The following is a 24,845-nucleotide window of genomic DNA, read 5'->3' as shown; positions in this document are numbered from 1 at the left end:
TGATTCCGCACCGCCGAACGAGCGAGGCCATGGCTCCCTCCGACTCCCTTCCCCTCCCCTCCCCTTCCCTCCCCTCCCCTCCCCTTCCCTCCCCTCCCCTCCCCTCCCTCCTCTCCCCTCCCTCCCTCCTCTCCCCTCCCTCCCTCCCCTCCCCTCCCCCCACCCTGCCTGCCGTAACAGCTAGGGCCAGGGACCCGCTGTGACGCAAAAGCTACTAGCCACTAGCTGGAGCCCTGCCGAGCGACGCGATGAGCGGAAGGGAGCGAAGGGTCGCAAGACTCGCAAGACCCGCAAGACTCGCATTGCACACACTCTCTAGCACGGCTCAGCGGCCGGCCGTTACTCAAGACCGCAGCACCACCCTCCTCCTCCCTCTCCTCCCTCCCTCTCCCCGGCGGAGGGAGAGGGCGCACGGGTGTCCGTCTCCTCGTCCAGCGGAAACCGGTATGATATAAGAGTCACCCGAAACCACCGTTTCGAGATCCATTCTTCACTCCACCTTCCTCAGCAGATCAGATCGCAATCCAGCTACACCTACACCTACCTACTCCAGCTCCTACTCCTACATAAGATCCCGCGTTCGCTCATACCTGATCGCAAGACATCAACTACCACCACTCCTCATACCAACACGAGTTCTCAATACCAAAGCAACAGCAACATCCGCTTCCACTAAGGATCACCCTTGCATCGCATCGTATCATCATCACCGAAGCTCCCACTGGCACTATCACTGCTGCCACTGCTACCTCTGCTACCTCTGCTGCCACTGCTGTTACTCTACCACCACTGCCACTACAACCACCACCGCAACCCCATCGCAATGCCTGCCCCGTCGACCCCCCCCTCGCGGCCGCAGCCCCCGCGCATTCCGACCCCGGATCTGCCTCCGGCGCCATACGGCATGTTCGGCCACAAGTGAGCCGATCCGACGACAGTATGCGACGCGCTGCGCATGTATAAACACCACTCCTCCCTAAACTCCTCTTTACTCCGACCGACGGGCGAACATCCAGCTCCAACAACCATGCGAGCTGATTACCGGCGACGAACTCCCCGACTCCCGACTTCCGATTTCCGACTTCCGAGGCCCGCCATCTTTGGCGCATCGACGACTGACGACGGCGACGGCGATGACACCGACGGACTACGATCACAACCGCAACCGCACATCTCGGCCAAGCACCGGCCGGCTGGATGTCGAGTGGGGCTTGCTTTTCTTTTATCATACTCTTGTTCATGTCTGTTTGTTTCTACGGGTGTTGGTTGGTAGCAGGATCTGGGTCTGTTTTTTGTACCTACTTATATTGTTAGGCTTTTCTGATGTTGCTTTTCTCCGGTCCGGGGAAAGTATCCAGACGGGGCATGGACGCGGGGATGGATGTGGTCGGTGCTCTGAGCAATGTTCCTTCCTTCTTCCTTTGGAGTCTCCTTGTGCGGGTTGCTATGGGTGGTGGATGGTTTCTTTTGTCGGTTCGATTACTTTTTCCTTCACTCTTAAAATCTACAATATATTCTATGCCTACTTGGTACTTGACATGCACACACACACATAGGTACACGCACAAGCAGTGACCAGTGCAGTGACCAGTCGCGATCGTGATGGTTTGCATTGCAGTCTTGCAGAGCCCAGATCCGCACCTACTCTATTTCTCGAGAATCGAGATGGATATTTCTTTTCCTGTGCCGTAGAACGCTACCTATTGGCAACCCCGAGCATTCAATGAGATGGCATCGAATACTAGTAGAACTCAATCGTCTTATGGTGGTAGTGTCTTCCATTCTTTTTTGTCTTTCTGTCTTTCTTTTCGTACTTTGTATCCATCGTCATCTCCACATCCATCGTAGACTCGTAGACTCGTAGTCGTAGTCGTAGTTTGGAGTGAGTACCTGAGTAGAGTACCTGAATACCATGGAGGTGAGTAGCTGGGGAGGTGAGTCACATAACCACCCTCGATCCCTGTACGCAGATCCGCATTCCCCACCATGGTGGCATGGGCATGGGCAATGGGCAAAATGGTCAGCATCGCTACTCTACAGGTTTGTAGTCTATGTATTTACCGTAGTATGTACCATGTTCACGACCTGTCTCGAATGTGAGTTTTCCCTACCGGTAGTCTATGTATTGTGTCTCTGCTTAAATTAACTTATGGTTTGCCACTCGCGACTCAAGTGACGCCACGGTTCGTCGGTTCGTAGCGAATATCTATATCTATCTATTCATTTCCAGAGTTTCCCCATAGACGAGATGTGTATTAGGTTGTGGGCCTTCTTAACTTAACTTATGGTTTGCCACCGCAAGACGCAAGTGACGCTACGGTTCATAGCGAAGAAGCGAAGTTGAAGCGAACATCTACAGTATCCATCCCATCCATCCCATCCATCCCATCCATCCCATCCATCCCATCCATCCCATCCATCCCATCCGTCCTATCTATCTCATCCATCCTAACAGAAAAAAAACCTGAGGCCGACAACACGGTGTGGTGCGCACACCCACCGCATCCCGCTACCTGTGACGTTGTGACCCGCATATTTACCCTGACCTGCCGCCTCGATCCATCACGAGATGCAGCAAGAGATGCAGCACACCGATAGATACCAGCGCAGCACAGCACAGCAACGGCATCCGGCGCGCCGCCGGCGCGCTTTTGGGGGTGGAAAAGGTGCCAAGAAGGACTGACGGACAGACAGAAAGATAGATGTACATATGAAACAAGAGAATGCGCAGTCTCGCGGTCTCGGAGTCTCTGCGCACAGAGCACAGACAGAGCACAGACAGAGGGGGCGGGGGCGGGGGTCGGGGACATTTTGCGCACAACGCACATCGTATAGAGTACCTACATGGGGCTCGGGATTGCCATACTTGCGTACTTGCATACTTGCTTACTTGGCTGCTCGACGCGCGGTTGCTTCTCCGTCCCCCACGACTCACCCGTCCCCTGCGGGCTCCGACTGCCCCGACTCCGACTGCCACAATTTCCGGCTCACACGGCGGAGATGGCGGAGGTGGCGGAGATGGCTACAACCCCAGGCTATCTTGCGCACGCGCACAAATGCATACAGATACAGATATATGTAGAGTAGGTACAGAAACAGTTACGCCAAGTTCCAGCCGTCCGCCAGCGGCCAGCGTCACCGTCCACGGTCCGTGTACTAAGTATGGATACCTTATATATGTGCTAGCCTACACGGCAGATTTTCCCATCTTTAGATGGGCCGGCCCAGCGGACAGCAGACCAGCCAGGTCATGAATAGTTCTGATCTGCTTGTTGGCCGGACCATCCTCAGAAAAATTCCTATGCTTTGTAGATTGGTATGTAAAGTACATACGGCTTCGGATGGATCGGTGGAGTACCTAGAAAACCCCTAGGTCCGAACAGACACCTGTCCTGCCTGCAGTTATCCCGTACGTATTGGAGTCTGGAGTTTGTTCGGGTCTGAATCTGCAAATACTTAGAGCAAATTATAACTTCACATTATGATGGAAGTAGATATGGATTGTGCCAATCCACTCGCTGCTTGTTCCCCCCAGCCTCGCCATTGCCCCGGAAATATACCGCGACATATACGCTCACTCGGATATCAAAATCTGTCGTCAAACTCCATCAATTGAAATCAGCTGGCATCTACGACTGCACCAGAAGAGCTCTCACGATGTATCCGTATACTTGCGGGCTCGGCTGAAGAAATAATCAGGATCGTCTACATACAAGAAGGGCATTGCGTGTGCCCGTGATATATCCTGTGGAGGTGCGAATTAACTGTACTTACTACTGGTCTTGTAGCCATTCTCGATTCTCTACATCATGATCTCCGCTGGTAGTTCGGGTAGGTAGATAGTGATATAATACACAGTCACAGCTACAGCCACATACCGGACCGAAGCCGTTCCATCGCGACAACGAGTGATAGGTACTACGTGAGATGTTTCGATTCCGAATCTTACGAAACGGCATGATTAATATCGCTAGAAGATGTGAATTCACTCACCGCAGGACCAACACACAAACAAACAAGCCATGCGTACGCTCGCGACTCCCCAATGCCCATCAGTTAATACCACCGAACGCCAACGCCAACGCCAACGCCAACACCAATACCAACGCAACGCCGAGCACACGATATAGAAAAGTACGCAACCAGCCAGCCAACCAACCCGCAATCCGCAATTGACAAACAGCGTCACGGAACAGTGTCACAAACGCTTAGCCAAGTACCTACGGCAACCCCGGCGCATCACTGCGCGTGGACATAGTCCTGCTCAGGCCACCGGTATTAACCTCCAGCCGCTCCTTCGCCGACGCGGTAGTATTCCTACTCGCCGTGCTCCCGCCTCTCTTCAGCCCATTGACCACGACTCTTCCGAGCATCTGCTCCCTCTGGCTCCTCGTCGTCTCCCTGGACAGTCCCGCCCCGCCGCCAGTCCTCGTCGTCTCCCTGGACAGTCCCGCCCCGCCGCCGGTCCTCGTCGTCTCCCTGGACAGCCCCACGCCCACGACCGTGGCATCCGTGCTCCCAGACCCACTCCTGGACCTAACCGACGGCACCACAAGCCTCATGCCAGCACTATCCCTCCCGCGCCCATGGCGCCCCGCAATCGCCGCGGGCAGGGTGACGACCTGCGGCGGCGTCGTCGTCGGCGGCGGGTGGCGGCGCCACGTCGGCCCGCGCTTATCCGCGCGTGCGTGTGCGTGTGCGTGTGTGTGTGCACCGCCCTCGGCGTCGTCGGAGACGTCGCCAATGACGGGCGTGCGGAAGCTCCAGAGCAGCCACCAGCAGGTGAAGATTATTACGCTGAACGGGAGGAAGGCGATTACGCGGTGCCGGTGCTGGGGGACTGGCGAGGGTGAAACGAGGAGGATCGCGAGGAGAGTCGAGATGCACCCAGAAGTGATTAGGACCACGAGAACGAGGCTGGGGAGGTTGTACCGTGACCGGTGCAGGCGGATGCTGCTGTGGAGGAGTGTGCTGATGAGGCTGGGAGGCGGCTGCGGCTGCGAGGACATGATGCGGTGGGGGCGGTGGAGGGAGTGATTGTAGTGACTAGTGAAGCTGGAGTGTTGTGTTCGATGGAGAGGGAGGACGGAAGGGAATGTGAAGGTTTGGACAGGGATCGATGATGAAGGGAGTGTTGTTTCCAGCAGAGAGCGAGGACGAAGGGAGCGTGAAGGTATGGACAGTGAACGATGTGAAGTCGAAAGGTTAGAGACAAACAAACGGATGGAATCGACGAAACGAGCGTGGCTGCTGCGTAGGAGTGTGGCTCAAGCTAACTGGGCCGACGGAGCTAGAGCAACAGAAGGAACGGGTACCTGCAGCGGGCCCCGACGGGAAGCAGGCACAATTGTGTGTAACCAAAGGTCTCTATTGATGGCCGGTATTGGTCTTCGTCCAGACATATACACCGTGCTCAACTCGATACATCTCGAATTTTCTCGTCGGAGTTACTTGTTCTTTCATCTCGCCATCGGTGCACGTGCCCACCGAAAGAGAATATACACATGGTATGTACATGGAGGAGTATTCCATCCAATGTCCACCCGTTAACCTGCACTCCCAACAGCACTTACAAGAGCACTTCCAGCAGCCAGCAGCACTTCCAACAGCACTCCCCAATCCACCGACCAAGATTTCTAAAAACCTCCACCATGGCCAACCCCGTCCCCACCGCTCCGGTCCCAGCGGGATTCTTCCAGCACCTCATGGCTCTCATCGACGTTTGCCGGAGCTCTCTCAACGTAGGCAGTCGCCCACGCCGTCCTCCACGACCACCCAACTCCCGGCGGCGCCGAGCTGGAGCGGCGAATCGCAAGTATTCACCTATTGGGTCACGGGTACACCCAGTTCTCATCGTTTTCGCCGAGCTCGCGGCAGATGTAGGGTACCTGGTGCTCTCTATACTGCAGGAGATGCGCGGGGATGTACGTCAGCTGGTGAAGGCTGTGGTTGCGGTTACGAACTGGTCTCGGGAGGCGGCGAGGCGGCTGCGGGTGGTGATAAAACGGTTGGTCGACTATTCGACTTAAGTTTGCGGGAGGACGTGAAGCTCCAAGCGGTTGGCTGCTCGTGAGTCGTGCTGCGCTGAAGCGGGGAGATCCATAGTGGAGGTTGGGCCCGCTGTAGGCACTAGGCGGGCTGTCTTTCCGGGATTCCAGTTATCATGGAGAGCACATGGAGATGTATACCGTACGGTCCGTACTCATCAAGGTGAGCCGATGAATGCAAGTCCTCTGCTGAGTTCCCCTGTTTTGTTCCTCGTCATGCAAAGTGACGTATCTCCCCCATCACAGATCACTCGGTGTTGATAGGCCAGCGACCCAGTTATCCAGTGACGAACTCTGCACCGCGGAATCGGAAACCCATGACCCAAGAAATGGGTTGCGAAATGGTTCGAGAAGACGCCCCGTTCGGCCAGAATTTCCCCGAGCAGTCGCGGGTAATATAGTATCCCGCCGTGCGATCCTTCTATCCGGTTCGGCTGGAGGCAGCCTGTAGGTATGATATTGTTACTATCGATAAACATCCCAGCGCCATCTAGGTACCCCACAACCTGCAGCCTACATACAGCCTACATACAGCCTACTGCCTACACGGACCACGGTGCCTGAGTGAGGGGAGCCGATCGATGCGGGGGGCCACGTGCGATGCGATCCAGCGGACGGAAGGAACTGTGAACATGCCATGGAAGAAAACAAAAACGGTCATCACCGTGACAGCCTACAGCTTGCAGGAAACAAAAAACAAGCCTCGGTAAATTTCCCCACAAACCGAGATGTAGAGTGCATTTTCCGTATATAACATGATCACCGCCGCGCCCAATTGTGCATCATAGTCCCCAAGCTCCAACCGTTTCAGCATCACTCCAGCAACAATGCAACTCCTCCACCACCTCCTCTTCCCAATCCTCCTACTCACCGGCGCCTCGGCAGCCTCCGCACGCCGCGCCTGCTCAAAGGCGATCTTCGTCCTCAGCGGCGATTCCACAACGGCGCCAGGTGGCGGGTGGGGCGACAGCTTCAACGCGACGACTCTGCTACCGCCGAGCTTCGGCGAGAACCACGCTGTGGGCGGACGGTCGACACAGAGCGTGCTCGCGAACGGCGAGTGGGCCGCAGTCCTGGACGCCGTCGAGGACTATAAGGCCCAGGGAAATGTCTATGTCACCATACAGTTCGGACATAACGATCAGAAAATCGCGAACTTTACCGCGCAGTTCGAGGTTAATCTCAGGCGCATGGTCAACGATGTTAAGGCGGCCGGAGGGGTGCCGGTAGGATCTGTCCTTTCTTCTGGCCTTGCTGCCCGAGAGTGATCGGAATTGACGTGGGAGTGATAGGTTCTGGTGACGCCTCTCGCGCGGCGCACGTGGTCCGGCGGCGTCCTCACCGATCTCCTCGGCGACTGGGCCGCGATCGCGCTATCGGTAGCGGCAGAGACGGGGACGCACAAGATCGAGCTTTTGAAGGAGAGCATGCGGTACCTTGCTGCGATCGGCGAGGCGAACGCGCGCACGTTCGATCTGGCCGCCGGCGATAAAACGCACCTGAACGCTGTGGGAGCTGTGGTGTTTTCCCGCTTGGTTAGCGATCTCCTCGGTGCGGAGTTGGGAGAGCCCGTCAGGTGTGTCACGAACAGGAATGAGACGCTTAGTGCTGCGATTAGGGATGGGGTTATGGCTACGTAGGGGGGGATGTGTGTACTTATGGAATAAAACGACGGAAATTGTCAATTCTGCCTGGTCTCGAGTCCGGCTCGAAGTAAACTCACTATAGCATCCAGAAAGTACATAGTTTGCTAATCATGAATTCGTGGCCCATCGTCGTGACTGTGAGAACCTCCGGTGCTGTCTGGTGGTATCAGGTAGGTAGCTCGTGGATGAAGAGATGGAACACGTCTACCTATTACGCCGATCCCATCATCAGCCAGTTCTATCCACTGTAGAACAACCATCTTCTACTCCACTACCACATGTCGTAAGTGTCTGGAAGTAACCCGCTCCGGTGGGCACTGGGCAGGTACCTACCAGGTACCTACTGCACCTCGAAAAAATGGAACCATTCGTACCGACGCTTTCAGACTTCTAGCTGTAGTCATAGCCATAGCCATAGTGATTTTATTGTAAGTTCGTAACCTTTCCTATCGTCATACCGTACGTTGACATGAGACGACAACCTGACAGGGAGTGCCGGATGCTTCTGCGATCACTCGGCTCGTTGAAGGATTCACGGAGATGATGGATCCAGTCACGCTACCAACATAGCTTCTGGCCTCGAAGTGATTCATCCCGTCCTTATGAATACCTAAAGGAAGTAATAGGTGTATCTACTACCAGTATATGAGCGCATGGCTATTCGGACAGGATTGCTATTCGGACAAGATGGCTGGGTAATCGGACAGGCTGGGTAATCGGACAGGTTGGGTAATCGGACAGGCTGGGTAATCGGACAGGCTGGGTAATCGGACAGGCTGGGTAATCGGAAAAGATTGGTATTCGGACTGGATAGCTGAGTAATCGGACAGGATGGCTATTCGGACAGGATGCGTGGTACCAGTAGGGTGGCTGTCCGAATACCTCGTAGGTCGTGTCTTCCCGCCTCCGTACATCGCGGGCGTACATGGAAGGATCCAGTAGCGTTCGGAAATCGGAATACAAAACACCTCGTTGCGGCCAACCATGCACGATTAAGGCGTCCGGTACCGCGTAGATCCATCCCCTCCCTCCCTGCGACCCTCAAAGCGATGCTTCGGTAGTATGGAGTACGTCCTGTTTCCTCAGGATATCTGCTCGGTGCTGGAAGCCAGCCATGCTCGGTGCAGCCCGTGCTTCGACCAGGTGGTCCTGGGTCGGTTTCCTTGAACATTGCTGATGGCTGAGGAGTCTGAGAGGTATGCCGCTGTTGTTGAGTTGTGCTGCTGCCGGTCGCAGTCCGGATTCAGCTCGAGGATGCCTTGGTTGATGATCCTGAAACTGCCTGTGGCCGCCCTAACTTCCTGGTTGAGGATATTCCGAAGGTCGTCGCCTTTTCCGATGGTGTCCGTGGCTGCTGTGCCATCTCCTCGCGACCAGAGCTCCGATCTGCGCATCGCCACTGACTAGACGCAGGCTGACATGACCTTGCGGTGGTTTGTCGGTGAAAGTCACATCTGCCCTGCTACTGTCGTCGGAGTTGGTTCATGGCGTTCCTATCCTTCTTCTGACCGATTAAGGTTTCATTGGAGACGATGGGAGATTTGGGGATTGTCGGAGAGGATGGTGGTCAATAGTGACTAGGCAGGATGGGATACGAATGGAATTATTGTTGTGGGGTCATCGCATATGGGTAAGTAAACTGCGAGTGACTCCTGTGATTGCGTGGAAGCAGTAAAACATACTGCGAAGCTACACATCACCAATTCACCGGCTACTGGTAACACTGACTGACTTGACCGATTAATTTTGAAGCTGTAGTCGAAAGACGGGGCTGATTGATGGTTTTTGACAGCCCTCTGTAAGAGTATCAAGCGGTGCAGCAGCTGCGTATATGTCTGGTTATTCCGCACACAGAGTCATGGGACCGCCCCGGGAAAGGCAGAACCTTTCCCTGGATATTGCTGCGTGACGGTGGAGGACGTATTGCGACGCTTTGGAGCCGCCGGATTTGCACCATACGAGGAATTGTTTGCTAGGCCCAGTGTGACTACAAGCAACTGCTGCCCCAGTTCCAGGGCACGCAGATGTTGCCTATCGGATCGATAACATCTACGTTACCAAGTTAGGTATATCGTTTGTTATCGCGATGATCAACAGTGAGGTCGAAATACTTATTTAATCATCGCACTTCCTCCTCCTCCTTTCCCCCTCCATACCATCAACCATCCTCCTCCTTTCCCCCACAATACCATCAACAATCCTTCTAATTTCCCCCACCATCATCAATCAAACGGAACATCCACCACCCGCATTCCCAATCCACATCTGAGATCTCAGGAATCAAGATGGGTAACGAGACACTGGTAAGTATAGTGCAACCTCCAATGGATTGTTCCAGACCAGTACAGAGAGTAGAGACGGCGGATGCTAGCTAATAACTACCTGGAGTGGTGTCGTATTGCTTTACTGACGCCTTGGAAGCATCTTTCCATGTCCACCGCCATCCGATGATCTGCCCTCACTCAAGAAGTCAGGCGTCATAGTCGGCCAAGGTCTCAAGGAATCTGGGATTGATCGCGACCAATTTTCTGGCATGTTCACCACGTTCTCGATAGTGGATTACGAGTCGGACCCGCCAGCAAAGCGTTGGATCACCTTCGAGACACCCGGACGTCGTCTCAAGGAGGATGCCCCATCCGCCACACGTACATGCGATGAGGAAGAATCACAAGAAGAAATCGTCTTCGGATATCTCTGGTGCGCCTTCAAGAATGCCCCTGGCGACAGAACTCCCGACCGTCTCAGAATAGTATTTAGCGCCCTCGATCCGCGCGACGAGCGTTTCGTGCTCCGCATTCAAAATGAGTGGCACATGATCTTTCAATCGCCGCGTGGTTTCTCTGCAGCGCCTGAACAGGGCACGATAACCTTCGTGGTGGTCGAAGGTGCGTCAGAGGCTCTGGGGAGACCGCGGGACATCGCCTACCAATCAATGCGGCAAACGATCCTCAAACAATGCCGCGTTGGTCGGTCGAAGAACAAGGAGATCCTGATCCGTCTTAAGTTCGAGCAGCCGAACTTCGTAGGATACGTGCACGACTACCTGCGTGAGATGTTTGCGGAAGGGACGCCACTGCGACACTTTCTCCCGGAGGCTATCGAGCATTTCCTCGGCGAGAGTGACGACGATACGTCTTTGCAAAGAAGCAACGATTAACTGAAGAAGGATGCCTATCGTTGCATCCCAACCGCCGCATCTGCGGAGGTTGCGGAGGAGGCTTTCCCACTCCTTGCGACTTTCTAGTGCATTTCGAGAAGGAGCCCTGCACGTACCTTTGCGAGCGTGATGACGAGGTCGGATTCAAAAACATGAATCACCACCAAGGTAGCGGCGACAGGATGAAGTGTGTCTACTGCGGTCATTACCTTGGCGACTATGTCTCCTACTCCCAGCATCTCATGAAGAATGCGGAATGTACGGCGGAACACGTAGCGGCCAGGATGCAAAGACAGAGGTTGGAGGAACTTCAGGAGCAAGAGTACGTGCGGGAGGCTGGGGATGAAGGAGGGGAGTTGGAGGAGCCTGCGGTTCTGGAGAACTGACCGAAGAAGCATCGCAGAGGGAAAAAGGGTCTTCCAGCTAGAGACACCGATCTTCCAGCCAGAGACCGAAGAAACCAGAGACCACACCGCTCATTCCCCGCCGAAGATTGAACTCAATCATTAAACTTGCGAAAAAAAAGGAGACGCGCCTGCAACTCCTCCAAGATTCTGTAAGTTTCCATCTTCTCGTCGTGCTTTGTCATATGTCTGATTTTTTTTTTTGAGGTTACCACTGTTTCTTCCTTCTGTTGATCCACACTGTCACAGCTCACTACACCCTGACGGTTTTCATTGATTCCGTTTTTTACTCTGTTTCGGTTTTCAAGCCCTTCTTTCTTTTCTGTGTTTCACCTTTTTACCCTCGACGGTTCGCGCGTTTTCAGCGCACTTTCCTGGATTGTTGTTCTGTTGTACCGCAATTTCTTGTACCTACGAGTTACGCAATGATCAATGGGTGTTTTCTTTCCCTCGTTTTTTAGATCGTATTTACCTGTAGGAGAAGTTACGGACCTTATCCATGTTAAAATTCGCGTACTAACGTGTACATTCTTTTGTTATCCCTCAGTCCGCACACCGAGCACGGATTGAGGTCAACCATGTGACCGCAAATTTTGCCTCTATGTAGTGTCTACAACATCCTCGGCTCGCAGATATTCCTGTGCCTGGCCGTTGCGGAAATAGCGTGGCACCGGCCTTCACCACCCCCGATCCCGAAATTTCCGGTTCCGGCTAATATAGGAATGTGGGATGCGGGGAAATGCAGATCTCGCGTGGGAAAGCTTGACCATCGCTTACGGCCAGGACTTCGGGGTAAGTACCTTCTCACCGAAGCAACACCGTTGTTTCTATTTTTTTTATTCCTTAGTACTTATACAGCCCTGTCTAAATCGCCATCACCCCGTCCTTAATCTTCTTACTAAGCTCCTTGTCCGCCTTCGTAACACATCTCACCGGCTCTCCCATCTCCGCGACTAGGAGGTCGCTGACCATGCGCCCAAACACAACGCTCCCCGCATCATTTAGATGTGTGCGATCATCGGCTACCAGATCGAACTTCCGCGCGTTCGCTTCGCCGATGGCGGTAAGGTACCGCATGCTCTCCTTCAGCAAATCGATTTTATGCGTCTTCGTCTGCTTGGCTACCGAGAGGGTGATCGTCGCCCAATCCGCAAGTTTGTCCGTAAGCACACCGTCGGTGTAAGTGCGGCGGGCGAGGGGGGTGACGAGAATCTATCCATCCATCAGCTTTAATCCACTCACGCCCAGCAGGGAGATAATCGTACCGGTACACCGCCCGCCGTCTTCACATCCCCGACCATCCTCTTAAGGTTCACCTCGAACTGCCCCGTGAAATTCACTAACTTCTGATCGTTGTGCCCAAACTGGATGGTGACATAAACGCTCCCTTGGCTTTTGTATTTCGTCACAGCGTCCAAGACACCTGCCCATTCACCGTTCGCGAGGACGCTCTGGGTTGACCGTCCGTTCACTGCGTGGTTCTCGGCGAAGCTGGGCGCGAGCAGAGTCGTGTTCTTGAAGCCGTTGCCCCAGCCGCCGCCGCCCGCGGACTGGGGGGCCGTGGTGGAATCGCCACTGAGGACGAAGATCGCTTTCTGGCAAGCACGACGGGGCGCTGCGGCGGCGGCGGTGAGCGCAAGGACCGGGAGGAGAAGGAGACGGAGGAACTGCATTGTTGCCAGACTTCTGGGACGGGGTTGGACCAAGATGCACGAAGGGGGCGCGGTGAACACGTTATATACGGCAAGCGCAATCTAGATCTCGGTTTGGGGAGAAATTGACCGAGGCCTGTTTTCTGTTCCAAGATATATTGCTGTAGGCTGTAGGCACCATGCGTTTGCGGGGATGGATGGGCCGGGATGTCTAATTGATAGTGTCTTGGGCCGAACCGGATTTCGGGATCGGACACCGGGGTACTGTGTTGCGCACGACGCTCGGGAAAATGCTGGCCGAGTAGGCATCCTCAATACCGCGGTTTCCTGTTTTCTTTTGTCAAAAAGGTGCAACTGCCCCACTTTTGCACCCGGATATTTTATGTACTCCCTTCCGCCCGACCGAGAGATCTTTCGTGATCACGGTGCCCAGCAAGCGTATGTACCCACCTCCAATCCCTCGGCTCCTTCCCTCGACGTCACCACCAAAACTCTACTAACGTCGTTGATCTCAGTCAGCTCTGTCAACACCATGGGGGGGGTTTCTTAAAGCCGTGTGTTTGATACCTTTGAGCGGAGGAAAGCAACTGAAAACTAGTTAGGCCATAGCGACGAATTCGCAGCCGAGGGGAAGCGAAAGACAGGTGAGCGCTCCAGGGCGCCTAATCAACTAAAAACGAGTGTGTCGTAGTGGGAACAGTCAAAGCTAAATCACAGCTGTATTAGAATCATGGTTGTCAGCTGGAGTTGCAATCTCACACCCGGGGGAGACGAAAGACAGTTCAGAGCTCCTAATCGACCGAAAACGAGTGTGTCGTAGTGGGGAAGAGTCGAAGTTCCCAATCGCTTGAAAACGAGTGTGTCGTAATGGAAACATTCAAAGCTGCACCACATCTGTACTGGCATCACGGTTGCCGGCTGAAGTGCAATCACGGCCAGCGAGAAATCGGAAAACGAGGGCCGTGCTAGATTCCGCCGGGCGATGACGCGGTGTCCGTTCCGTCAGTCTGAACTCGACGCATCGGCGATCGCTGCCTGCTGTATCACTCTCCTCCGTTTTCCGGCGACTGCAACAGTGCAACCGTGGATGTCCTAACCAGGAGTCAGCTCAATTGGATCTTTAACTATATCCACGTCTCCGTAGGTAAAATGCAAGCTCACTAGGTGTGACATCCGCGATGATTATGTTGCTGAGGTAGCGGGGAACCCACTCAAGGCGCGTGGGAACTTGAGGTGAGATCGTGAGCTTGGCAGCGACTGTAGCAGACCGAGGGACCGCGACCGGCTGTCATCGCGAGGGTGAAAGGGAATCCGGTTTGCGAGGGCTCTTTTGCTAATGCCTCGCCTGGAAGTAGGTCGAGAGAAGGAGAACACACAAGGAGGGAGAGGATGTAGAGGTTGATCGTCTATTCTGTAGATGATAAGAGAGAAAGAAGAAGATAGAAGCGGATGACTAAGATAGCAGACGGCTCGCTGGCCCCGCCAACGTTGGTGCTCCCAACTAACCACATTCGCTTCCTTCCGCCGACGGCTCCTCCATCACTCGTCAACACCACATAGAGGGATCACACTACGTAGAGCATATGTGAAAATCAGACCGCAAGACGCGGAAATTCTTATATCAGCCTTATGCTCATCCAGCACTGGCCTCCGAGTAGTAATTGTTGTGCCCAGCTCACTGAGTGTATTTCCAACTTCCCCATGACATCGACCCACCATGCCCTCCTCCTCTCGCCGACAACTTTATGCTTAGGATTTCTACATCAGGAGAAACAAAAAGTCCTATGGGCGCTGTAACTGCACGGTCGAGCAAGGCTCCAGGTAGCGAAGTTGGGCGGGTGATCGGGTACTGGGTTTGCCAGAGGCAAGACAGGTTCGGAGGACAAGGCAAGGCAGGGCTCAGTGCAGACGGCAACTGAGAACAGAGGCAGGGACAAGGACTAAGGTGCAGACGGCAGCCGAGGCAAGGACAGAGGTAACAGTGATTGAATTAACAAGTTGTTGCGTGAAGAACTAAATACAGAGGGGCAACGGCCCGTTTATATAGAAAATCTGTCACGGCTCGCGACGGAATGACGAAGGGAGGGTCGGCACAAGGATCGGGAGAGTTGGGGGGCAGTGCAGAGGCAGTGCACCGGCAGTGCAAGGATGAGTCGCAGAGGATTTGGGGCTGTGTGCAGGGAGCAGGGATAGCGCAGTAATGAGTCGCAGGAGATTGGGGCTGTGTGTAGGAAGCAGGGGTAGTGCGGCTGCGCAGGGTATGAGTCACGGAAGTGGGATACTGGCAAGGTGGATTTCTCAGGGTCTGGCACACGCTCACGGTCATTGTCAGGTTGCGGGAAGAAGGGGAGGATTTCCTATATAAACGGGCCGTTGCCCTTCTGTATTTAGTTCTTCACGCAATAACTGTGAGACTGGGACGGGTTTGTGTCGTCGGAGTCTATAGTAAAATCGAGGATAGAATAAAAGTCAGGGATTTCGATAATTCACAACGGAATAATCTTAAGGGTGTTTGTTCGATGGTTTGTTCGGTGCGATGATTGTAGTTTTGTTCGGTTGCCCGCTCGGTTCGACTTATAGTCGTCCCGATCCTCAGCACGTGATTCCTCTAGAGTGCGGCCTAACGTAGCTCCGTTGCTTCCTTTGCATCGGAGTTCCGCGGCCTAGCCTTGAGTCGTCGTCAGCTCTCTTCGGATAGTCTTCTCGACTAGGCAGGTGGTAAATACCACGCGCCCAAGATAGATCGGAGTTTCCGAGCAATTATCTCCCTCATGCGCCGGCAGAGTTCTTCGCTCGAAGTTGTCTGCCCCCATCGGTCGATGTTCGATTCTCTCGTCATAACAGTTTTTTCCTGGATCGGAGTTCCTACTGCGGGGCCCTATGATCGGAGATCTCAAAGTCCTCTGGACTGTTATCCCGATCTCCCGCATCTCCGATCACTGTCTAGACTCTGGAATCCGTTTGCTCCCTCCTTCCTATCTTGTCCTCGATCGCTTCTAACTATCCTTTCGGCTCGCAACTCTATTCTAATCACCCGAACTATCTAATCACGTCTCTTGCGACCGTCGTGACCTCCGATACCTATCGGGGTGTCACACCATCTCCCCTCCCACAAGGCTTCGGCCCGAAGCACCCAAGTCCTCGCCTTTATCCTAACTTGATAACTGTGGATGAAGTCCTCCAACCCCTTCATCCTACTACCTGCCCGAGTTCGAGAAAAACCTCATGGGAAAAAACTCTTACTCATCTGTGAGCCGGTAGTCCCTCGGCGCATCGGGATTTTTGCGATGAAACTCGCGTAGCTTTTCCCGACCGCCTACTGAGAAGTTGTCGAATGGCTCGTTCGTCCAGTCCCGTCGTTCGGGGTAGTTGAGCCATTTGACGAGGTAGAGCACTCGTCGACCTTTCTTCGAGCTGCCCATAACCTCATCGACGTCGTATTCTTCGTTGCCTTCCACATCATCGGCCTCTCGTAAGATTTGAGAGGGATCCGGTGGTGCTCGGGTGCCGGCTCGGAACGGTTCAACGAGCGAGACGTGAAAGACATTATGAATCTTCCACTTCCTTGGCAGAGTGAGCTTGACAGCGAGCGGCGATACGATCTTCTCGATTTGGAAGGGACCATGGTTCTTGTGGTCCAACTTCCGCGAGGGTCGGCGGGTTTGAATGTTCCGCCCATTGAGCATTACCAAGTCTCCTACTTGATAAGCCGGTGCCTCCTGACGATGTTGATCTGCATACTAGCGCATTCGTTCGCGCGTTCGTTCGAGGGTCTTGATGTTTTCCTCGTGGACTGTATGCATCCAGTGAGCGTAGACCTTGCTGGCGGGGTTGAGAGAATTTGCCGCAGCAGGGTTTGTCGCCGACGGGTGGTATCCGAAATTCGCATAGAAGGGCGACATTCCGGTTGCCGATGTAACCGAGTTGTTGTAGGCAAACTCAGCCATCGGTAGGAGATTCACCCAATCGTTCTGTTCGTAGTTGACGAAGGAGCGGAGGTATGCTTCAATCGTCTGGTTGAGGCGTTCAGTTTGTCCATCCGTCTGTGGGTGGAATGCTGTTGACATCCGGGGCTTAATGCCTAGCAGCCGGATGAATTCTTTCCATGTACCCGAGGTAAACCGTGAGTCTCGGTCCGACACTATGTCTGCTGGTAATCCGTGAAAGCGCCATATCTCGCGGGCAAAAATCTTCGCGAGATCCTCGGCTATCTTTCCATCCTTAGGTAGGGGGATGAAATGCGCCATCTTGGTGAAGTGGTCGACGACCACCCATAGCTGGTCGCAACCGTTGGATTCCGGTAGGTCGGTAATGAAGTCCATGGCTATTGATTGCCATGGGGTGTATGGTAACTCGAGGGGATTGAGTAGTCCATACGGCTGGTGCCTTGTTGCTTTGTCCTTCTGACACTGCGCGCAACTCCGGACGAAGTCTATAATCTGCTCGTCCATCTTTGGCCACCAGAAATTGCGTCGGATAAGTTCGATAGTCTTGTCCTGGCCCATATGCCCCGCGACTTTCGTATCGTGTTCCGACTCGAGGATGTGTCTGACGAGTTCCTTATCGTCTGGTACCCATAGCCTTTCTTTCCTATACAGGCACCCCTCTTCCATCCTCAAAATCCTGGCCTTTCGGCCCATCCTGCCGGAGTCCCTACTCTCGGCGGCCAGTTCCCAGGCCTTTCGGCCCTCCGACTCAGTGTCCTTCTGAGCCGCGTCCTCGTTCGTGTCCTTGATGCTGCTCAGAGCCTCCTGATACCCAGCATCTTCCTTTCCTGCCTTCCTGACCCAACCCAGAAATTCTTCATTCCACTTTGGCACGGGGATTGAATGTAGCCGAGTTGACGAAACCAGAAACACGGTGCTCTCGCCTCCGGTGCTGATTGATGAAACTCTCGAATCGTCGCCTGCAAAGTGTGATTTATGCAGGATCGTCGTAATCGGCTGATCTTCACCCCCCCCTTTTTCAGGGCGGTACTCCGGGCGCCTGGATAATGCGTCAGGCTTGCCATTCTGGCTGCCGGGCCGGTAGTAGATTTTGAAGTCGATGCCAGCGAGTTCTTGTGCCCATCTCGCCTGCCGTCGATTGAGTACTTTCGTGGTTGTGAAGTACTCAAGGTTCTGGTGGTCGCTGTACACCTGGATCTGGTGTTTTGCTCCCTCAAGGTATTGCCGCCAGCGTTTGAAAGAGTCTACTATCGCGAGTAGTTCCTTATCGTGAATCTCAAAGTTGATTTCGGCTGGGGTAAACTTTCTTGAGTGGAACGCAACTGGGTGTAACTTCCCATCCTCTGTCCTTTGAGACAGGACCGCGCCCAACGCGAAGTCCGAAGCGTCGGATTCCACCATGACAGGTAATTCTGGGTTGAAGTGCCCGAGAATCGGTGCCGTGGTGAACCTAGACTTCAGCTCCTCGAAGGCCAGTTCCATCTCCGCTGTCCATCTCCAATCCTTCCCTTTTTCTTTTGTGCTCTCGGTTAAGGGTCTCGTGATCTTTGAGAAATCCTTGATGAAGCGCCTGTAAAAATTGGCGAACCCAAGAAAGGCTTGTACTTCCTTCAGGGACCGCGGCGCCTCCCATGAGAGCACAGATTCCACCTTTTCCTTAGCCATCTCAATTCCATCTTGGGATATCACGTATCCTAGGAACTCGACTCTCCCTGTTGACCAGGCACACTTCTCTGGTGAGATTGCCAACTTATTTTCTTCCAACCTCTTTAGTACCTCGATGACTATCTTGTCATGCTCCTCGTGCGTCTTCGCATAGATGAGGAGGTCATCGATGTACGCGACCAGTCCCAGGTCCAACATATCCCGAAATATGTGGTTAATCATGTCCTGAAACGTCGCTGGAGCGTTGGTCAGCCCAAACGGCATGACCAAAAACTCAAACAGTCCGTATCGACAGCGGAAAGCCGTCTTCCACTCGTCACCTTCCTTGATGCGGATAAGGTGATAGCCATTCTTCAGATCAATCTTGGTGAAGACTTTCGCACCCCTGACTCGGTCTTGCAACTCTGCCATGATCGGGAGTGGGTAGCGATTGGCTACGGTAATCTTGTTGATACCGCGATAGTCGACACACAATCGGAGACCCCTGCCGTGCGCCTTTGGTACAAATAATATCGGCGCCCCGGCTGGTGATTTGGATCTTCGAATCTTGCCTGTCTGGAGCATCTCCTTGAGCCACTCCCTGAGGGCCTCAAGTTCTTTCTCTGACAGGGCATAGATAGGACCCCATGGAGGAGTCTCTCCTTCCTTGAGATCGATTGCGTGGCCGTAGGACTTGTGGTCGGGAAGCTTATCGGCTGCTTCCTTGCTCATGATGTTGGCATATCGTCTGAACTTCTCCGGAAGCAGATTCATGGGTGGATCTGATTCCGGGCCAGCTGAGACGTATCCAATAATGCGAGCCTCCGAATTGTGAATGACAGACGTGTCAAGTTCCATCGGAAAGCTGGTTGCTTGTTGCAAGGTGCATTGTTCCTTGCATCGGGTGCTGGTGAAGCGAATTTTCTGTGCTTCATTCTTCCACAACCCTGTCGGTTCATGCTTAGCCATCCACCAATACGGGAGGTAGGCATCGCAGTCGTCCAAGGGAGCCACTTCGAAGGTTTCGTTGGTGTAGTGGCTCCGGTGTTGAAGGAGCATCGGCATTGTATAATATTCCCCGGCTCCTTCCACTATGGTTCCGTGGAAGTCCTTGATTTCCACCGGCTTGGGTCGTTGAATGAGGGGCAACCCAAGTTCTCGTGCAAGGCTTCGTTTGATGATCGGAATGGCACATCCTGTGTCAAGGAGTACTCGGATCCGTCGTCGCTTGTGCTCAGACCAGAGGAGCATCATCTCTATGATTGGTCGTGGTCCGCTGACAGGTTTTGGGGGCTCACACCCTGAGGCGCTCGGCGCGGTTGGACTCGTAGAAATAGGTTGGTCCGTTCGTCTTCGCTTATCTCTGGATTCGCTGTCGATATCCTGAGGCCGTGGTCTCTTCGTTCCGCAAACATATACACTTGGCCGTCCAGTCTGCGGAGTGCTGGGGCCGCTCAAAAATCCTCCGGCTCACTCTCATTCCTTTCCCAGAATGGAGGGGCCTCCGTCATTGCTTCATCCTCCACCACAACCGCCGCAGCCTTGTGTTGCTTGGACCTCGGTCGAGTGGGTTCGGCATCCTGGGTGTCCCGCTTTCTCTTTGTCACGGATGACACCTTTGGACTCTCGGGGAGTTCGGTACCCGCGACTGTTTTTCTGGCGTAGCATTGGAAGGTTCGGTGGCCGTCTCGTCCGCAACGCCAACAGTCGCACTTGGATGCTTTGTGGGCATCGATCTCCTTCTGGGGAACCCTTACCAGAGCCTCCTTTGCTCCTGCGTAGATGTCCCCTTCCCTTGTCCTTCCCTTCCTGACTCCTGTTGCTTCCTTGGCCTTTCGGCCCTCCGGGGACTCCCCGCTTTCCTTGCGGCCCCCGGGGTCTCTTCCCTTTCCTTGGCCCTGCCGGCCGTTGCCAGGTCCCTTCCGGTCGCCGCCGGAACCCTGGCTACCCGATCCCCCTTTCCTCATTGCCCTTGCCTTTTTCAGCGCGTCCCGTCGTTCCACATGGTTGCCAGCCCTGAGCACCGTTTCCAGGAAGTCTTCATCGTCTTCGTAGGGTTCGGTGTGCTGGTTGAAGCACATATCAACGATGTCGGTAGTCATGGCCTGGTTGACTATGTCTTGTAGCGGTTCGCCGGTGGCGCGAGCGATCATGTTGAGCGATCGGAAGGAGGTCATGTAAGCCTGAATGTCTCCTTTGTATTCGAGGGCCCACATCCTTCTTAATGCGTTCGCTCCTTCCTGCGTGTCGCGGTACGCCTCCTTGAGTGCCTCTTGGTACGCCTGCCAGGTATCTTCCAAGTGTAGCTGCCTCAGGCTTTTTCGACGGGCCTGATGCCATTCTGCCGCTGTCCCTTCCAGTCGGGATCCCACCCACGCTATCTTCTGCTGCTCGTTTGTCTCTGGGTGGAACTCAAGATATTCTTCAACTGAGTCCCACCATGGACGGAAGGCTGTTCTTTGCTTGCCATCGAACGGCTTGGGCTCTTTCATTTTAAGCTTGATGGCCCTCGGGTTCGATGCGGAGACGGCAGCAGCGATGATCCGAGCGAAGCGACTCTCTTCGTCTTCGTCGTCTTCTCTTGGTAGCGGAGCGTGTCGGTGACGGGGCGGCGAACGACGCGGCAAGGGGATGGAACCGTCATCATCCGATGGTTCCTCATCCGTGGGATCACCTCCAAGGTTAGTCACCGGACGTCTTGGGGGTGGAGGAGGAGGGGACATTCCTGCACCTGCCGGAGTTTCCCTTGTTGCTGATCTTTCTGCCCGCGATCCTCCTCATGGGGTAGTGTTTACCCACTCCGGGGCCTTTTCCTTCGCCTTCCCTGTCCTTACCTCTACAGCCTTCAATTTTTTCTCTGCTCGAGCGATTTTTTCCTTGATTCGCTGTTGCTCCTTGTAGAGGTATTCTGCCTTCTCTTCCTGTTTCCCTGCCCAATTTTCCACGTTGCGGTTGTACACCGCTTGCTCCCTGCGTTGTTCGACTTGCGCCGTTTCGAGGAACACGATGGCGTCTTGTAGCCGAGTCTTTGCGACGCTTTGCAACTCGCGGTTGTCTTCGTCTTTCTGGTTACGTTCTCGAATGACTGCCCATACGTCGCTGCTCAGGGCGTGCGTCGCGTTCGCTACCGTTGACAGCTCGGTTCGAAGCCATTCTGTATTCATTTCGGCGTTGTGAGCGTAGAGGTTGTACACATACTTGACCCCATCGCAGAGTTGTTCGTAGTTCCTTCTGATTTCCTGCATTCGGGAGTCCTCTTCGTTGAACTTCTGATCGCATGCTTGGTAAAGCTGGCGCAGGTCTCTTTGTGCCGTTTGGTATTGGTGGTTCATCAGCCTGAGCCAGGCTGCCGGGTTTCGTACTTCGACGGTTTCGGATGCTTGCGGGATGCTAACGAGCGCATTGCTCAGGGTCTGAGGAAGTTCGAGGCGGAGCATGTCGAGGTTTGAGGAGGACATTTTCGATAGAAATCGGTGACTGTAACCTTAAGATTATAGTGTGAGACTGGGACGGGTTTGTGTCGTCGGAGTCTATAGTAAAATCGAGGATAGAATAAAAGTCAGGGATTTCGATAATTCACAGCGGAATAATCTTAAGGGTGTTTGTTCGATGGTTTGTTCGGTGCGATGATTGTAGTTTGTTCGGTTGCCCGCTCGGTTCGACTTATAGTCGTCCCGTTCCTCAGCACGTGATTCCTCTAGAGTGCGGCCTAACGTAGCTCCGTTGCTTCCTTTGCATCGGAGTTCCGCGGCCTAGCCTTGAGTCGTCGTCAGCTCTCTTCGGATAGTCTTCTCGACTAGGCAGGTGGTAAACACCACGCGCCCAAGATAGATCGGAGTTTCCGAGCAATTATCTCCCTCATGCGCCGGCAGAGTTCTTCGCTCGAAGTTGTCTGCCCCCATCGGTCGATGTTCGATTCTCTCGTCATAACAGTTTTTTCCTGGATCGGAGCTCCTACTGCGGGGCCCTATGATCGGAGATCTCAAAGTCCTCTGGACTGTTATCCCGATAACCCGCATCTCCGATCACTGTCTAGACTCTGGAATCCGTTTGCTCCCTCCTTCCTATCTTGTCCTTGATCGCTTCTAACTATCCTTTCGGCTCGCAACTCTATTCTAATCACCCGAACTATCTAATCACATCTCTTGCGACCGTCGTGACCTCCGATACCTATCGGGGTGTCACAGCCGTCTGCGCCGTAGTCCTTGTCCCTGCCTCTGTTCTCAGTTGCCTTCTGCACTGAGCTCTGCCTTACCTTGTCCTCTGAACCCGTCTTGCCTCTACCGAAGGCAGAACCCGATCCCCAGCCCGGCTTCGCTACCTGCAGCCTTGCCCAACCGTGCCGTTACAAAATCCTCCACTTCTTCCCGCAACCTGACAATGACCGTGGGAGTGTGCCAGTGTCACGGCTCGCGATGGAATGACGAAGGGAGGGTCGTCACAAGGATCGGGAGAGTTGGGGGGCAGTGCAGAGGCAGTGCACCGGCAGTGCAAGGATGAGCCGCAGAGGATTTGGGGCTGTGTGCAGGGAGCAGGGATAGCGCAGCAATGAGTCGCAGGAGATTGGGGCTGTGTGCAGGAAGCAGGGGTAGTGCGTGTAATAAAGTACACTGGGAAAGTACTATACCACTCGACCAAAAGGTATTTTGATGGCTGATGGCCATCATCCCAGTAGCTACTTAAGGCCAGGATTTCTGAACTGTGACAGTATCCCCTCTTTAGGGGCTTACTCCAGGAAGCCTTCAAGTAGTTAACCCCCAATGAGTGATAATACATGATAACAATCATGAACCGTCACTCACTGTAAGCCATGCAATTCCTGAACAACGCTGCAGCAGAGGAATGTAACTGCTCACAGTGGGAATTGAACTCATGACCTTTGCAGCCATCAAACTGTAATAAAGTACACTGGGAAAGTACTATACCACTCGACCAAAAGGTATTTTGATGGCTGATGGCCATTATCCCAGTAGCTACTTAAGGCCAGGATTTCTGAACTGTGACAGTTGCCCGGCTGGAGTCAGCCCAGCCCACCAACACCACCCCGGCTCACACCTATCACAACTGCAACCAGGATTGCGGCGAGACCTCCCAGCAGTCGGGAAAAGCCTAGACCAACAACCGCTTGATGGCACTGTTGTTGGTCGTACCCAGGATAAGTCTTTGTCTCCTATGTCCCCTATTTTTCGTTTGTCTAGTCTCTCAGTGTCAGGAATGGTTGTGGAAGAATCATCAATGGAAGGAAAACATCTTGTTGTATTGTGTAACCTTTCGTTTGGTGACAAAACTATTGCCACGCATGCGCTGATCAACTGTGGGGCAACCGGAATTGCATTTGTAGACAAAGACTTCGCCCGCCATCACCACCTACCCCTCGTACCCCTGAAATCCCCGCGAAGTCTAGAAGTCATCGATGGCCGTCCCATCGAGTCAGGCGACATCACACATGTTGCCACCACCACCCTGTCCATACAGGAACACCACGAGGAAATCCCTATGTTTGTCACCAAACTAGGCCACTACCCCGTTGTACTCGGAATCCCCTGGATGGACCTCCACGATGTGGCCATCCGGTTCAGCTCCCGAACCCTCACCTTCGGCTCTCAATACTGCACAGCCAATTGCAATGCGGTGCCCACAGTTGCACATGGAATCACCACCGACCCGCCTGACGTATCTACCTATGCTCTCGCGTCAAAAGCAGCTCAGCAAGAGCCAGCGGTAAGCGCGGGGGCCGGCGACATCGTGGCCCGCTACATTACGTCTCCCCCAAGGAAGAATCACCAAGAATGCACTAACCTTTCAAGGGAAAGCACAGTCAGAATCTCAGCCTTACAGATGGAGTCATTCCAAGAACTGGTCGACAAGGAAAGCCTCACGATTTTCAACACCACGCTTGCCGAGGTCAACGGCGCACTGGAAGGAAACAAGGACCCCACGGCACATATCCCTCACGAATACCACGAGTTCCTACCGCTATTCTCTGAAGCCCTTGCCCAGAACTTGCCCCCGCACCGACACTACGGCCATAAGATTCCACTCAAGGAGGGATTTATGCCCCCATACGGACCCCTGTACTCACTTTCGAAAACGGAGCTTGTCGTACTGAAGGAATGGCTTGACGACAACCTCCGCAAAGGTTTCATCCGTGCCTCTTCCTCTCCAGCAGCATCGCCAATCCTGTTTGTCAAGAAATCGGACGGCTCCCTACGCCTGTGTGTGGATTACAGGGGCCTGAACGGAGGAACAATCAAGAACAGGTACCCACTCCCACTCCTCCAAGAAACTCTGATGCGGCTATCCGGGGCAAAATACTTCACCACCCTGGATATCCGCGGTGCCTACAAC

At 54.0% G+C, this 24,845-nt stretch overlaps 5 protein-coding genes across 5 annotated transcripts; 2 read left to right on the top strand and 3 right to left on the bottom strand.

Annotated features, from left to right (window-relative positions):
• Positions 1–168: 168 nt before the first annotated feature.
• BZA05DRAFT_390870 (uncharacterized protein) lies at positions 169–1,531 on the bottom strand. The gene has a single exon (XM_051482924.1). It carries the CDS (start codon positions 1,239–1,241, stop codon positions 609–611), a length of 633 nt encoding a protein of 210 aa, XP_051341515.1. The 5' UTR covers positions 1,242–1,531; the 3' UTR covers positions 169–608.
• A 2,098-nt stretch (positions 1,532–3,629) lies between these two features.
• BZA05DRAFT_416809 (uncharacterized protein) lies at positions 3,630–5,009 on the bottom strand (the record flags this gene model as incomplete). The annotated part of the gene is made up of 5 exons (XM_051485429.1): positions 3,630–3,683; positions 3,714–3,745; positions 3,775–3,802; positions 3,879–3,918; positions 4,225–5,009. The coding sequence occupies 5 exons, from the start codon at positions 5,007–5,009 to the stop codon at positions 3,630–3,632; spliced, it is 939 nt and encodes a 312-aa protein (XP_051341514.1).
• A 1,837-nt stretch (positions 5,010–6,846) lies between these two features.
• On the top strand, positions 6,847–7,687 carry BZA05DRAFT_369939 (SGNH hydrolase-type esterase domain-containing protein; the record flags this gene model as incomplete). The annotated part of the gene is made up of 2 exons (XM_051481640.1): positions 6,847–7,273; positions 7,340–7,687. The coding sequence occupies exons 1-2, from the start codon at positions 6,875–6,877 to the stop codon at positions 7,685–7,687; spliced, it is 747 nt and encodes a 248-aa protein (XP_051341513.1). The 5' UTR covers positions 6,847–6,874.
• A 2,291-nt stretch (positions 7,688–9,978) lies between these two features.
• BZA05DRAFT_442880 (uncharacterized protein) lies at positions 9,979–11,360 on the top strand (the record flags this gene model as incomplete). Its single annotated transcript, XM_051486806.1, has 4 exons — positions 9,979–9,996; positions 10,161–10,812; positions 10,938–11,172; positions 11,246–11,360. The coding sequence occupies 4 exons, from the start codon at positions 9,979–9,981 to the stop codon at positions 11,358–11,360; spliced, it is 1,020 nt and encodes a 339-aa protein (XP_051341512.1).
• Positions 11,361–12,070: 710 nt separating this feature from the next.
• BZA05DRAFT_233603 (SGNH hydrolase-type esterase domain-containing protein) lies at positions 12,071–13,410 on the bottom strand. The gene is made up of 2 exons (XM_051479835.1): positions 12,520–13,410; positions 12,071–12,466 (listed from the first exon to the last, which is right to left on the bottom strand). Exons 1-2 carry the CDS (start codon positions 12,925–12,927, stop codon positions 12,119–12,121), a joined length of 756 nt encoding a protein of 251 aa, XP_051341511.1. The 5' UTR covers positions 12,928–13,410; the 3' UTR covers positions 12,071–12,118.
• Positions 13,411–24,845: the final 11,435 nt, after the last annotated feature.

Source organism: Tricharina praecox, assembly GCF_024521635.1.
Source record: "Tricharina praecox strain CBS 144465 chromosome Unknown BZA05scaffold_6, whole genome shotgun sequence".
Lineage (NCBI taxonomy): Eukaryota > Fungi > Ascomycota > Pezizomycetes > Pezizales > Pyronemataceae > Tricharina > Tricharina praecox.
Note: the sequence above shows the minus strand (reverse complement) of the source record. Positions and strands in the feature narration are given on the sequence as shown.

Coding starts and splice junctions, on each gene's coding strand:
- BZA05DRAFT_390870 (XM_051482924.1), bottom strand. CDS start 1,241: ATGAACAAGAGTATGATAAAAGAAAAGCAAGCCCCACTCGACATCCAG.
- BZA05DRAFT_233603 (XM_051479835.1), bottom strand. CDS start 12,927: ATGCAGTTCCTCCGTCTCCTTCTCCTCCCGGTCCTTGCGCTCACCGCC. Junction 12,467..12,519: donor AGACGGCGGGCGGTGTACCG/GTACGATTATCT, acceptor ATGGATGGATAG/ATTCTCGTCACCCCCCTCGC.